The sequence below is a fragment of the Lytechinus pictus genome, chromosome 15, assembly GCF_037042905.1.
Source record: "Lytechinus pictus isolate F3 Inbred chromosome 15, Lp3.0, whole genome shotgun sequence".
Lineage (NCBI taxonomy): Eukaryota > Metazoa > Echinodermata > Echinoidea > Temnopleuroida > Toxopneustidae > Lytechinus > Lytechinus pictus.
Genome location: NC_087259.1, coordinates 11,335,500 through 11,349,572, shown reverse-complemented (window position 1 = coordinate 11,349,572; position 14,073 = coordinate 11,335,500). Strand labels below are relative to the sequence as shown.

The following is a 14,073-nucleotide window of genomic DNA, read 5'->3' as shown; positions in this document are numbered from 1 at the left end:
TCTACAAACTATATCATATTTATATGTATCTGAATTTTTAAGGAAAATAATGGTGTTAAGAATATTTGGGTGTGCTTTGAATCCCTGGTGGGTGGGTGTGTGTATGTGCGTGTGCGCTTATGTGAGGTGTCTGTGTGTGGGAGATTCAAGATAGAGAAGGAGAGAATGGAAGGGGGAGAGAGAGAGAGGCGGTGATTCATGTAATGGGATATATCTATATATATATACAAAATATAATATCCATAATAAAACAATATATGAATATGATAATGTATAACTGTTGACTTTTCTTCATTTAAAAAAAAGAACTTGTTGTACAAGTAGTCTACATGAATTAATACGATTTTGAATATCACAACCTCTTTAGTATGATGAATGTGGAATGTTTAGATTGAAATATGCGATCATTCCGTAGTTGTTAATTTTGTTTGAATTTCACGATTCTTCCAGGCGCTTTCCTCCATTCCAACACGGATGCTCTTTCACGTGATGTTATGCAGTCCTTAGAAATAATACCTTATAAATTCACATGGACCCATTAATTTTCAATGTTCACATGACAGTCATATTATTCACTTTTAATGGATAAAACAAAGACTCACTCATTACAAACCATTAAACATGTTACATGGTGACCTCTAATCGAACCCTTAACCCAAGTTTTAATAGGTCCGCCATAAATTGTAGTCAACAGTTCTATCGAATGCTAGGTTTTTTCAACGAAAATGTTTATTATTTATTGTACATAATATATATTTTATGGTCATATACAAATTATTTTTGGAGAAAGGAGGGGGTATGTAAGTGGTTCCAGATTGCCCGTAAGGGGGGGGGGTGATGCTACCAAGGTTATATTGAAGATGGTTTGTTTTACATTGAAAAAAAAAGTCCCTGGGGCACCCTTTCTGTGAAAATTTTGCAATAAAATTGTAGGTTTGAAAAGGTTCTGGAGCAAGATCCCCCCCCCCCCCACCCACCGCTGCGTAGTTATTTTTTCTTCTTTTTATTTCATTTTTTTTCTTTGCAGTGAAAAACTATGCGAACAGGAAGCCAAGCTGATTTCATATTTAAGTATCTCCGTTTCTCTTTTACTTTTCCCCTTCCTTCTTTTATTTCCCCTCTCACTTTCCATTTTCTTTCACTTCTCCCTTCTTTTCCACTCCCCCCTTCTTTTCCACTCCCTCGTTCTTTTATTTCCTCTTTACTTTCCTATCTCTCTTTTTCCTTTCATTTCCTTCTCACCTCATTTCCATTCTCTTCTCTCTCTCCCCTTTTGCGTTTTACTCCTAAACTTAAATTCTTTGTAGGTCCATGGGTTGACGAACTTAGTCAATGGGTGTAGGAATGTTTCCAAGTAATCTTGCTCAAAATATTTGTTTCTGTTAAGGAAAATTGTTTGAATGTGATATTCAAACAGACAGCTCTCTTGAAATCTCATAAAATATCAATGATCCAAAAAAAAATAGAGTGTAAGGGGTAATGAGTGGGAGGAATAAATACCTAAATTCCATACAACGTCACTCCCCCAATATCTAAAGTCAAATGTGAAATCACTTTCATTCAGATTAATGAGGTCTGATAAAAATTTGTGTTTTATTTGGAATATCACAAAGTAAAGACAATTATCATGCACATACAGGGGTAAAAACAGTAAAATCAACAAATGAAAAAAGTACAGTTTGGGGCTTAGTTAATGACAACATAATGCAATACACTATCTCTTAATCCAAAATTTAATTAAAATCAATCTGAAATTCAGATTTGTAGTTTGAACAAGACAAAAAAAAAATATGACTTGGAAATATTCGTACTGGGCAATTCCATAAAATATGTACGTCCGACCCCATGTACCTTCATGACATTTTCTGTCTCTGATTTCTAGTTCTTTTGACAGTCTGTAATGCTCTCAAATGATCATGACTTTGTCAGTTTATGAAGTAAAGTAAAACTTGGCAAAAAGAAGCTGCTGAAAACTTGAGAAAAATGGGGGGTCGGATGTACAAAAAGGTTGATTATTTTATGGAATTGCCCTACTGTTATATTTAATTTCAGAACAATACATAGAAAGATAAAGGAGATTGTAGAACAATACATATATCCTGTATTAATATTTTATCTCGGGGCCCCTTTCACAAAACTGCTCATAAGGTGATGCTGCCCCAGTATCACGAATGAGCTCACCCAACAGTTACCCTGTAGTTGTAAATTTAGCTCTTGTCCAATGCAGACACATGTATAATTCGGTCTCGTGACTGCTTGGTTTTAAAACTAGATTCCGCTCTGGGTGGTGGACAACACCTGTTACTGGGTAAACACCACGGTCCCCGTCTGACAAAGAGTTGTAATTGATCCAATCAACCATAACTATGGAAATGCATTAATGTCATAATATTTCATACAGAAAATTTGCACAACGACCAATTGTAAACAAAGTGGAGCACGCTTGCAAAGACGATGATGCATGCTTATAATATAAATGCTAAACATCATATTTAGAAAACACTTTTAACAGACATATATGCATTTTAGGCGTTGCCATTGCTGGCTTTCCATAGTTTTGTTTGATTGGATCAATCACAGCTCTTTGTAAGACTGGACTCTAAATGATGTTGATTTCCCCATGAAATTTGAGTGTTTAAATTTAACTTTGAAACCAATGAAAGGTCACTTGGGGATACTGTCACATGAAGCATCTTGTCAGTTATTTTTCACAGACCTATTTGCTCTGAGCCAATCAGATGTAAAGACTTCAGTAGCTAATAGCCGTCAGTAATAATCACTATTTTTTTTAAATTAAAACCTCCCTGGCCTCAGTTCAGGTTATTGTCATTCTCCCTGATATTCACTGGCACTGAGCAAACTTTCAGCAGGATTCCCCTGAGATTTGGAACTCAATACTCAAATGAAAAAGAATAAATACAATCAACGAATGGTTTATTTCCGATTCGTCTAATGCTTATTCGTCCAATTGCCAACTCATCGACCATCACTTGGTCTACCATCAGTTCTTCCGCTATACACATGGTCTAATCGCCAATTCGTCCGCTCACCATTTCGTCTAATAACCAGTTGGTCCAATAGCCATTTAGTCCATATACCATTTGGTCTAATTGGACTAAGTGTTAATTGTGAAAAATGAATGAAAATAAAATGGATATTAGACCAACTGATTATGAGACGAAATAGTCATTGACAAAATGGTGATTAGATGAAGAGATGACTGGACCAAATGGTTAGACGAAATGTCGATGGACGGAATGGCATTAGACTAAATGAAAGTAGACCATGTGGTGAGTGGACGAGTTGGCAATTTACCAAATGCATCAATACCCAACATTGGGCATGGACCTCGCTGGGGGTACTGATTGTGTATACCAGGATCATTTCCAAAATAGTGTCCATTGTATTTTGATAAATCAGGGTGCCATCTACACATCAGTAATATCAAACATGTTTTGGCATGATATCTGCACAAAATTTATCATCGATTGAAAATCTACACATACAACTTTGCAAAGAGCATTGACCCCCCCCCCCCCCCCATCACCCCCACCAACAAGTCTCCAATTCAAACTTGATCAATAAATTGTAATCCTTTATGTTTGGATTTGAAATCAATAAAATAAAATTAAAACTAATAAATATTTAAATCTTGAACTATAAGTAACATTAAACATGTCGTGCATTGAACATTTCAGTGTAGCAAAATGAAGTCCAGTTTGCAGTAAGGTAAAATTTCAAGATAAATGAAATCCCTGACAAATAGAAACTTTATATGGACTAACTCCCACCCCCCCCCAAAAAAAAAAAAGGGGAAAAAGATAGGGAACACAGAAGAAAGTGTTCATTTATGTGTAATACAAACAGTAGCACGATTAATTGTATAATCAATTTTTTTTAATGGGACCCTGGCCTGATTTAAAGGTCAGTTCCAGGGGCCCCTTTCATAAAGAGTTACTGCTATGGTAATTCTGCCATTGTGGCAACTTCCATGGTAACAGGGCTCAGCAGCAAATCACAATAAAGGTTTCTATGGAATTGACAATGAATGGCAAAGTCTCCACAGTTTATGAAACAGGCCCCAATTTCGCCAAAATAAAGATATCTTTTTCTTGGCCTTTTGGCTATCAGTCAATTCATAATCATCCCAATAATGAGACACCACTGTGCATTTGACAAAATAAATCATACATTGTGCACAAAGAGATAAGGAAAGGAGGGGAAATAAATACAGAATGCACTTCAAGGTACATGTAATAGCATTCTTTTTCCATTGCCGTGATTATCGGTACCATTTAACAATATCTAAAACATCATTTTCTTCACATTCATAATGTACTGGTTTTATAGGCTAAGTGCGCCCCAACATCAAGTCTGTTTTGACAACAAAGGAGAAAATCAAATCAGCCGAAGTTAAAATTTAACCAAAATCAGTTGCAAATTCAGATAGTCACAAGACTAGGTTTCCAATTTTTCATTTCTTAAGATAGTGATACACGCAACACAGTGGTATTGGTAGGCCAATGATATGACACTCATTCATTATGAACTCGATCAGATAAGAATTTCAAACGATACAATTTTCATACAATCATGTAGATAAGAGCGACATTAAAATAGCGTTCCATTGAAAATGATAAGTTACAACATGTTCTATACAATGTAAACATTCAATACCAAATTGAATCATCTTGACTGAGTGTTATTGAGTGTGACATCATCAGCATACCATTCAGCTTTGTTTTAAGGTCAGGGTTATAGGTCATATGAAAAAAAGGGAAAACTTCAATATATTTTTTTTAGTTCAACATCTGATTTTGATAAAATGTTCACTGTCAGTCTTGCGGAATACTGGCCCTCTGTATTCAAAACCCAACGTTGGGGTGGACTTGGCCCTAAGAAATGAATGATGATTAAAAAAGAATCAATGACCTGAAGGACACTCTCTGGTTGACATCGACATTACATTGGGGGCAAAAAAGGGAAAACTTCAATATATTTTTTTTAGTTCAACATCTGACGTTGACAAAATGTTCAGTCAGTCTTGCGGAATACTGGCCCTCTGTATTCAAAACCCGATGTTGGGGTGGACTTGGCCTTAAGAAATGAATGATGATTAAAAAAGAATCAATGACCTGAAGGACACTCTCTGGTTGCCATCGACATTACATTGAGGGCGCTATTTAACTCCTGGTTGCGTCTGCCCAAAGAAGCCTCCAGACTGCTTAGCTGCTGCTCTTGAAGGCGCAAATCCCAGAAGCTTTTGAATATTCTGCAAAAGAGAAAATTTAAAGGATAAAGTAAAATAGTAGCACTGGCAATTAGAGGTACATTTTTTTTTAAATCTTGGTTCAAAATGCTGTAAATAATTATCACCCAAATATTTAGGGGTTTTAAAAAGAAGGAAAAGAGAAAAATGACTGTCAGTGAGGAACCAACTTTCGTTAGGCATGATGTTACCCCCCCCCCCTCCATTTAATACACAAAAAGCCAAGCAGAAGTTTTTGGTATACCCTACGATCATGGCATGGCCATTAAACAACCAAACTAAAATAAGCTTTGAGCCTACCTGACGGATTGACATGGTGCACAATATATAGAGGAAGATGAAGGATGAATCTGTGAAGTCATTCCCAAGAAGATTCCGATGTGAGATTCCATGTAACCATGAGATTGGGGTGAATGGAAGCTTGGCAACGACACGACCATCGAATCTGTAAAATAGCAGTACCCATTGTCATAATTAGTATCAATTGTGTTTTCAGAAGATAATCATTATCTGAACATAAATATGGCTCTCACTCAAGACCAAACAGAAATGGCTTGAATTCAGAATACATAATTTTCAATCAGAGTATGAATGCCTTGTTTATTTTAAATTAATCAAATGTCAACAGTTTTTAGCACTAAAGATTAATTCCGAAAAATATATCAACATACTTATGCATAATAATCAATACGTTTGCATACTGTAATTGTACTATATTTTTTTCATTGTGAATTAACATCTGAACACATTTTACAGGCTGCACAACAATTTGACCATGTTAGAATTTCTTACTATGGGGGTGGGTTGGAGATATTTATCTAAGTAGGCCTAAATAAATGAATTAACATAAAACACTTCAAGATTCATGGGAATTAATAGAAGGAAAGAAATGACAATCTACTTGTGAATGACAAAATATACTTTAAATTGGAGTAGAAATTTTGAAAAGAACAAAAATGGGGAACTCCTTTTGACACAAACTGATGTAATTAATGTAATTTCCGCAGTACTGGTATGTCCTGATGGTTGCATAAGGGCAGTTTCCCTTTGAGAAATGTGTTTAATTTACTATTATTCTTGAAACTATCACATTAATGAAAATTGAATATTGGTGCCTGTATGAAGTGCAGTTCTAAACTTACATCGAGTTGAACATGCTCATGAGTGAGGTGAACGTGAATGCAATGACAACCATGGATTTCATCTTCACCATGGAGAGATCCCGGCTGTTCGTTTTCAACTTTTCTTCCTGTCGTTCTGGAATAAAACGGAAAAGACACTCGAAATTCTAACCTCTTCCTCCTCCTGCTCATCATCATACGTCACCATTGATCCCCCCCCCCTTCTTCCTACATATAATCCCTTATACAATTAGCAATCACTCATGTGATTTTCCTTTTGAAATCAATGACCACAGATCCACTGAAATAGCAATATTATTGCATCTTCAATCTGTCTTATACTGTATGCTAATAAAGAAATATTCCACAATGAAAACAGCAGAATAGGATTTCTTTTGAATGTTCGAAATCATAATTATCCTTTCAATAACATAATCGTCCATCAGAGGTCAGATTAAACTGCAATAGTAGAATATTCAAATGAAATCCTTATCCCTTCTAAAAATCAGTAAATAGTCAATACATACCAAGCTTTTTCTTCTGATTTTTGTCTGATACATCACCAAAGGCTTCTTTCGTCCTTTCAACTGAACAATACAAAAAAAAACAGAATTAGAAGATAGTGATTAGAAATCACCATATATTAGTTATCAAATCAATTTACTTTGAAATAAAAAAAGTGAAGAAAAATTTAAAACTTACAGTACTAACAAAAAATATTGATGTAATTTTCAGTCTACAAGTCACACTAGAAAAAGTTATTTGGGTCAAGTTTTATGAGAAATGTGTATTACACAAAACATGTTAACTTCCTTGCTGGAAATTTCAGACAATTATAAAAGAACTTGGCACCTTTTTCATTAATTTAGTTTTTTTTTGCATGGTATTTAGGAATACTATTTCACAAGATTTTCATCATCATTATTATTACAATTTCATTCAGTATAATTAACAAACATAGAAAAAACAAATCCAAGGAATAGATTTTAAGGATTTGCATTTTTTTCTATCCTGAGAGCAACATGGACCTGGGATGCTCCAGGCTGAAGATATTTATATCTCAATAAATTGAGTAAAATTCAGAGCAAAATGCAAAAAAATTGATCAAAATTAAATTGGATACTGGTAACAAATAACGAAGTTATTGAATTTCAAAGAATTACATTATTTAAGTAAAACAGTTCGAGGCATGACTTCATGAATATTCATTAGGTGGGCTGATGATGTCATATCCCCAAGTTGTTCTTTTGTATTTAATTAGGTTTATTCACAATTTTTCTACCAAGAACTTAAACAATTGGATTGACAAGTGATTAAGTGCATTAGTTATTTCTTGCTACAACATATTTCATCATAATGGAGACACATCATTTACACATTTTTATGAAAAAATTAAACAATAATGATTTCATGTAATACTGTAACATAAGAGAAAGGAAAGTGGGGATGTGAAATCATCAGCCCACCTAATGAATATTCATGAAGACATGCCTAGAACTGTGTCACCAGAAAAATGCAAATCTTTAAAATTCAATAACTTTGTTATTTGTCATCCGATTTTGATCAAATTTTTAGCATGTTGCTCTGTGAATTTTACTCTACTTATTTACTGGTAGTTATAAGTCTTCAGCATCCCTTTAATCGACATGATGCATCTGGTGGGAGGGGGTGCACAAATAAAGGCTAGAGTTCCAGCAGTCAGTGGTAACAATCTCTTGTAAAGCAGAATGAAAAAGTAGCATTGCGTGTCTACAGGTAAGACTATCACAATAATCTACATCCCTGGTTTTACTCACGTTTCTTGCTTTGTTTCTCTACCTCTGCTTTCAGTTTCTTGTAGGTCTCAGTTCTGTACACCAAAATGTAAGTGATTCCTAAAAAAAGGAGATTCACAAATGCAAAAGTTAGAAAAGGGGTGAGGTCGTAGAATCTAATTTTAGAACTCTCAATTTCTGAAATTTCATATCCCACTGAGACTGAGGGGAAGTGAAAAAACTGTCCTCATACACAAGAACAATCTCAATTTATTGATTTCAGGACATGATTTGTATCGGTTTTATGACTTTGCACTGACCTCTTTTCTACACACCTACATGTAACCTCGCCTTGGCCCACTCATCCAATGTACATGTTAGGATGTCCTTTAGACCAAAAGCTTCGGTCTCTGTTAAGTTGGTTGTTCCGCTGAACTCCGTTGGCTCCACTCACCAAATACAGAGACCGAACTTCTAGCTCGATCTGTACAGGGACTCAATGGCCATATGTTTATGTATTAAGTTCTGATAAGACAGGGAAGTGAAGTTGCGCGACAGCCGAAGTAAGTCACTGTTTTTTCCCCTTTTAAGTTTATTTTTCCCTGTTTTAGTGCATTTCAGGCCAAAACGGAGTAATAATGTTTATTTTGGTACAGTTTTTTTTGTAAATTTTTATGAAATAAAGACAAAAATCGATGAGCCCCGTCGGGTGGGGATTTTGCATTGTTAACCCCCTAATGGTGGCTGCACGATAGCGAGCCGTCTGTGTACAAGGAGAAATTAAAAAAAATTAAAATATTAAAAAACTCCTGTTACTTTTTAGGACGCACTGTGTGGTGAAATAAGGTTGGAAATAGTGGGCTCATTTCCTCTTGTTCTTGGCGATAAATGCTTGATCTTTTTTTAACACTATCAGTTTCCACTACAGCTATTCATCACATAACTAGGGTCTTTAGTATAAATTTAAATTCTTTCAATTATTTAGTTTAGTTTAGTTTACTCCAACGATGTTGTAGGACTAAGCCTGTTCATCGATCAAAGTAGAATGTCTATTGCTGCTCTCCTTATTTGTTATAAATTGGAGGATATGCGTCTTGTAGCTCGGCGAAGAACAAAAAGAAACAAGATGGTGATTGTTGATGAAAAAAACCAGTCATCCACACCTTGGAATCTCAAAATCTGGTTCTTGGTCCGATCCGACTGACGGCATCATCGGAACTGGCCTTCGTGCATTCTACTCCCTGTCTGGCTCTGGGGCATATACGGGCGGTCTCACCCCCATGTTGGTCGCACACCTTTGGCAAACTTTCTGTATTCCAAGGATGTTGCTTGCCGCTTCTATTACCAAACTCACTAAATCCATGCTACTGAAACTCGACAAAGCCCAATCGCACCTATTCAAGAGGGTTCTTGGAGTCCCAATAACAGCTGCTGACGAGATTGTGTATCTTCTCACCAACCTCTTGCCTCTCTCCATCTAGATAGATCTCGATAGACTCCTTTTCGGCCAACTCTCCAATCTGGACCACAACCGCTTCGAATACCAGAATTTCTTGCAGCTCTCGGAGCATGGACTCCAACTATCCAAGTCACCCAGGATACGTTGAGAAAGTATGACCTTCCTGATCTTCACAGCAATATCTCGAAACCATTTCCTTACTCCACCTTTAAGAAATTGGTTAAGTACAAGATCTACATTGCCATCAATGATCTCGTTGCACAGGGCATCCATGCGAAGTCATCTCTCAAGTTCTGGATTGATCACATCCCACCCTCCACCAATCTCCTTTATCCGAAAACCACATATTCCTGTCATTCGATATGCATTCATTGTCAGAGCCCAATTACTTTCATCCACGTATCTTACTCAGTGTCGCCTCCACACATTAGGAAAGTCCTCCACCCATACTTGCCTTTTTAGAATCTCCAGAACAGTGGAGGGATCACCTAAGAAAGAGGTGACGTAAACATCGTAGCAAGTTTTCCCCGTCATTTCATAATTAACATTTTTCTCGTTTTTTTAAATAGAATTCTTGTTTAAAAATCAATATATCGTATAGATAAATGTCAGAAATGAAGTTGTATCCCATTTACATGATTTATTGCTAGGCCTAACGTTAGAATCTAGGTCTAAAGTTAGATCTTTCTTAAGGAAAGTAACACTTTTGACGGGGTTCGAACTTATTTTTAAATAATCTCTCGAGTCTTGCCGCCTCTTGGATATCACTAGGCACTTCAGGTGAAAATTAGGAAAGGCTGTTCCAGCATATTTGATAGGCTCACAATGAGGCTCAATATCTACGATTCACAAAACTGTTTGAATTTTCAAATTCCGATATCTAGAAGTCAAGTTATTGTCATCTTTGTGATGAAAAAACAGTGCTTTTTGTGGACAAAAGAAGATTGCAAAATCTTATTATTCTCTTTGTTTTGGGCATGGCACATTTATAATACATAGCTTATGGGGAATTGTACAAGTTTTTTATTCATATACATTTCTTTTTTGGATATATTTATATACATATCACTTATAGATACATACTTACACTTACCTTCTTCTCTCATTCTCATTATGCCTTTCTTTGTAACCTGTTTGACCCACCTCTCACTAATTCTCTTGTTATTCATCCCATTATCACTGTTTTGTTTCAGATCCTGTTTGATGTTGCCTGCCTCATTATCTTAATCCCTCTTGGCTTGAGGTCTTTTACTGGCCTTACTTACACTAACTTCCCTTTGTGTCTGCCTACTCCTTTTCTTTCATCCCCTTCACTAACCTGATTGGTCTTCTCTACTCACTAATGCCCCTTTTGTCTCCTTGTTTCTAGTGTTGCTGTAGCTTGTTTGTGGTCTATATTATGGTTGTTCCACTTTACATGTTTGTCATTTTGCCTCCGACGAAGATTCTGCTAGGATCGAAAGCTTAGGCCCCTTTTTGACTTTCTAAATCTTAAAGTACTCAGATTGATTTGACATATTGGCATGATTTCTTTGGTTCAAGGGCAACTACCCCTGGACGATAACCCCCCACCCCCACCCCTGGACAATTCCCCTCCCCCACCCCCACCCTGGACAATTACCCCCCCCCCCCCCGGACAACTACACTGTAGTCTGTACCCCTATCCAAAAATCTACACCTAACCTAACCTAACCCTGTTTCGGGGGTAATTGCCCTGTGGTAGATTTGTGCACAGGGTAAACATGACTTGATATTGATTTTCTTTGCTTGAACATAAGAAATTATAAGTTTTCAATGAATATTATTTGTAATCAAAGAAAGAGAATTAAAATAATAATCTTAGGATTTCTATCAAAAAATAAAAACAGATTGATTTCAATTGTCTATTATCTCATTATTGTCTTGTTATTGTGGTCTCAATAAAATTGTTGATATTATTATTGTCTCATCATCGTTTCATTATTGTCCCAATTATTATTATAATTATAATAATTATTATCATCATGATAATTATTTTTGTTTCATTAATATTATTTTCAAAATAAGTATTACAATTATAATTACTATCATTATAGTAATTATTGTTAATTATAATTACTATCATTATAGTAATTATTGTTATAATTATTTCATAATAATAATTATTATTGAAATAATAATTATTATTGTCTCAATAATTATAAGGCCTTTAATTATAATTATGATTATTTTTATAATTACAATTATAATAATTTTTATAATAATAATCATTATTGATGACTTATCAATATTACTGTCTCAGTTATTATTACAAGTACAATTACTTTCATTATAATTGTTATCATTATAATTATAATTGTTATCATTATAATCATAATAATTATTATAATTGTCTCAATATTTATTGTCTCATATTATTAATGTCTCATCATCACTGTTGCCTCATTATTGTCTTCTCTTATTTTTTCATAATATCTTCAAAATAATAATTAACACCATAACAAAGGTCCATAAATCAGATATCAAATTCATGAAACACATCTCATGTATGTAAACCTATTTCTAAATTAAATTCATGAAAGGAGCTTTCTGTGCCATTCAAAAATACGACTTTCATTAACAATACCATATTCTAGACATTCAGACGCATTCCAACAAAAAATCACTTATCAAACAAAATTCTTGAAGTTTACTTGCAGTTTTGCTCTTAATACTTATTTCACACGAATCCTACAAAATTATTTTCAAAATAACAATTTGATTTTCATAATTAACAGAGCTCAAATCGTAATTTAAAAAAATATACAACGGCTGAAACATACTGTGTCTGAATACCAAGACTAATCTCAGGCCCAACGCAGTGGGGATGACGTCACTCACAGCTGTTCGTATACGCTCAAAACAACCCTGCTCGATCGGCCGAGTCAGATTCACAAACACCTCATGACACTCAAAACTGAAGCTCATATCCGCAGGCTCTCTACGGACCAAATTTGATTAGAATTTTGCAAAATGTTCTCAAATATACAATTTTATTACTGACCGAGTATACAAGGGATCCGATGATTAAAGGTGATTTCAAGCAAAGAAAAATAAATACCTGAATATTAGGTCCTTCCCTCGCATGAAGGTAATGGATACTCCGTCTTGTATATTTCCGATGTTTACTGAAGATGTACGAAGCAACTGCGGGAATTTTTGACCAATCAAAATTAGCGGAATAAAGGAAGAAACTGACTCTGTCTTTTCGAGCAATGCCGAATGCAACTCCAGCGCTCGGCCAAAGTGCCGAGCGGAGCGAACTGTGTGTGTTAGATATGCGCTCGCCATTCACCGCAAGCAATGCAAAAATCTACGTCTAGCGCTGTGTCCGCGCGATCGCCCGCCCGATTGAAGTGTCTAATAATGAAAAAATATCACGGATCGGGGCCGGGCCGGGGGCGAAAAGCCAAAAATTTCGTTTTTTTCGTGGTACACATGAATGGGATACAACCCCTGGCTCTGTGGAGAGTAATCACACGTTAGTAACTGATTTTTACTCTCTAGGAGCCTCCTGGCTAGTCACAACGTCAACAGACAACACACACTGCACTACACAGCACAGTCAAAAAATTCTCCTACCATTACCAAGTCCAAGCCAACGTTAGAATGCACGGATGGGACTAATTCAATGAGGCGGAGCTCGAACTTTATACACGCTGTAGATAATACACATTTTTTAACATGCATATTGACTTCTACGTACCTTCTGACAACAAGGCTGTGCAGACTGAAATAAAGATAATTAGCAGAGTATCAGCAAACATGATTTCAATATTATGGAGATAAAAACTCCTGAATTTGAAGATAAAACTGTTCAAGAAAAAATAGAAATATCCAAACACCATACACGTTGAAGTAAGGCAACAAAAACGGTATAGTGCATGCTACGCTGCCAATTTCAACTTCAAGGGATGGTCGACCCGGGCTGAAAATATTTATATCTAGATAAAGAAAATTTCATCAAAGTCAAATAACAAATGATGAAGTTATTGATTTTTTAAGTTTATCAATATTTTGTGAAAACAGTAATATGCCCATCGTCATGAATATTCATTAGGTGGGCTTATGATGTCACATCCCCACTTTCCTTTTTCCTGTATATAGTTATTACACAAAATCATAATTGTTTCATTTTTTCCATAGAGATGTATACTAATAATTAGTATACATCTCTATGATTTTTTCATACATGTGTAAATGATGTGTCTCCATTATGATGAAATAAGTTGCAGCAATAAATATCTAATGCACTTAATCAGTTGTCAATCCAACTGTTTTAGTTCTAGGTAGAAATTTTTTGAATAAACCTAATTTCATTAATTAAAGATGCAAAAGAACAAGAGGGGATATGACATCATCCGCCCACCTAAGGTACATTCATAAAGATATGCCTAGAACTGTTTCACCGGAATAATTCAATAACTTCATTATTTGATCCATTTTTAATCA

At 35.3% G+C, this 14,073-nt stretch overlaps 1 protein-coding gene across 2 annotated transcripts; it reads right to left on the bottom strand.

Annotated features, from left to right (window-relative positions):
- Positions 1-4,325: 4,325 nt before the first annotated feature.
- LOC129278338 (calcium load-activated calcium channel-like) lies at positions 4,326-13,530 on the bottom strand. Of its 2 annotated transcripts, XM_064110651.1 has the most exons (7): positions 13,328-13,530; positions 8,187-8,264; positions 6,918-6,977; positions 6,412-6,526; positions 5,570-5,714; positions 5,136-5,272; positions 4,326-4,932 (listed from the first exon to the last, which is right to left on the bottom strand). In XM_064110651.1, the coding sequence occupies exons 1-6, from the start codon at positions 13,467-13,469 to the stop codon at positions 5,180-5,182; spliced, it is 633 nt and encodes a 210-aa protein (XP_063966721.1). In that variant the 5' UTR covers positions 13,470-13,530; the 3' UTR covers positions 4,326-4,932; positions 5,136-5,179. The 2 variants fall into 2 exon arrangements, with proteins under 2 accessions (XP_063966721.1, XP_054770510.2); XM_054914535.2 differs by having other exon boundaries at positions 4,326-5,272; positions 13,328-13,493.
- Between the last annotated feature and the right edge of the window lie 543 nt (positions 13,531-14,073).

Excerpts from the sequence above, each read along its gene's own strand:
- LOC129278338 (XM_064110651.1), bottom strand. The coding sequence starts at position 13,469 with ATGGTGTTTGGATATTTCTATTTTTTCTTGAACAGTTTTATCTTCAAA. Across the intron at positions 6,978-8,186 it reads AGAGAAACAAAGCAAGAAAC|TTGAAAGGACGAAAGAAGCC; the intron begins GTGAGTAAAACC and ends TGTATTGTTCAG. Across the intron at positions 5,715-6,411 it reads ATGAGCATGTTCAACTCGAT|ATTCGATGGTCGTGTCGTTG; the intron begins GTAAGTTTAGAA and ends GCTATTTTACAG.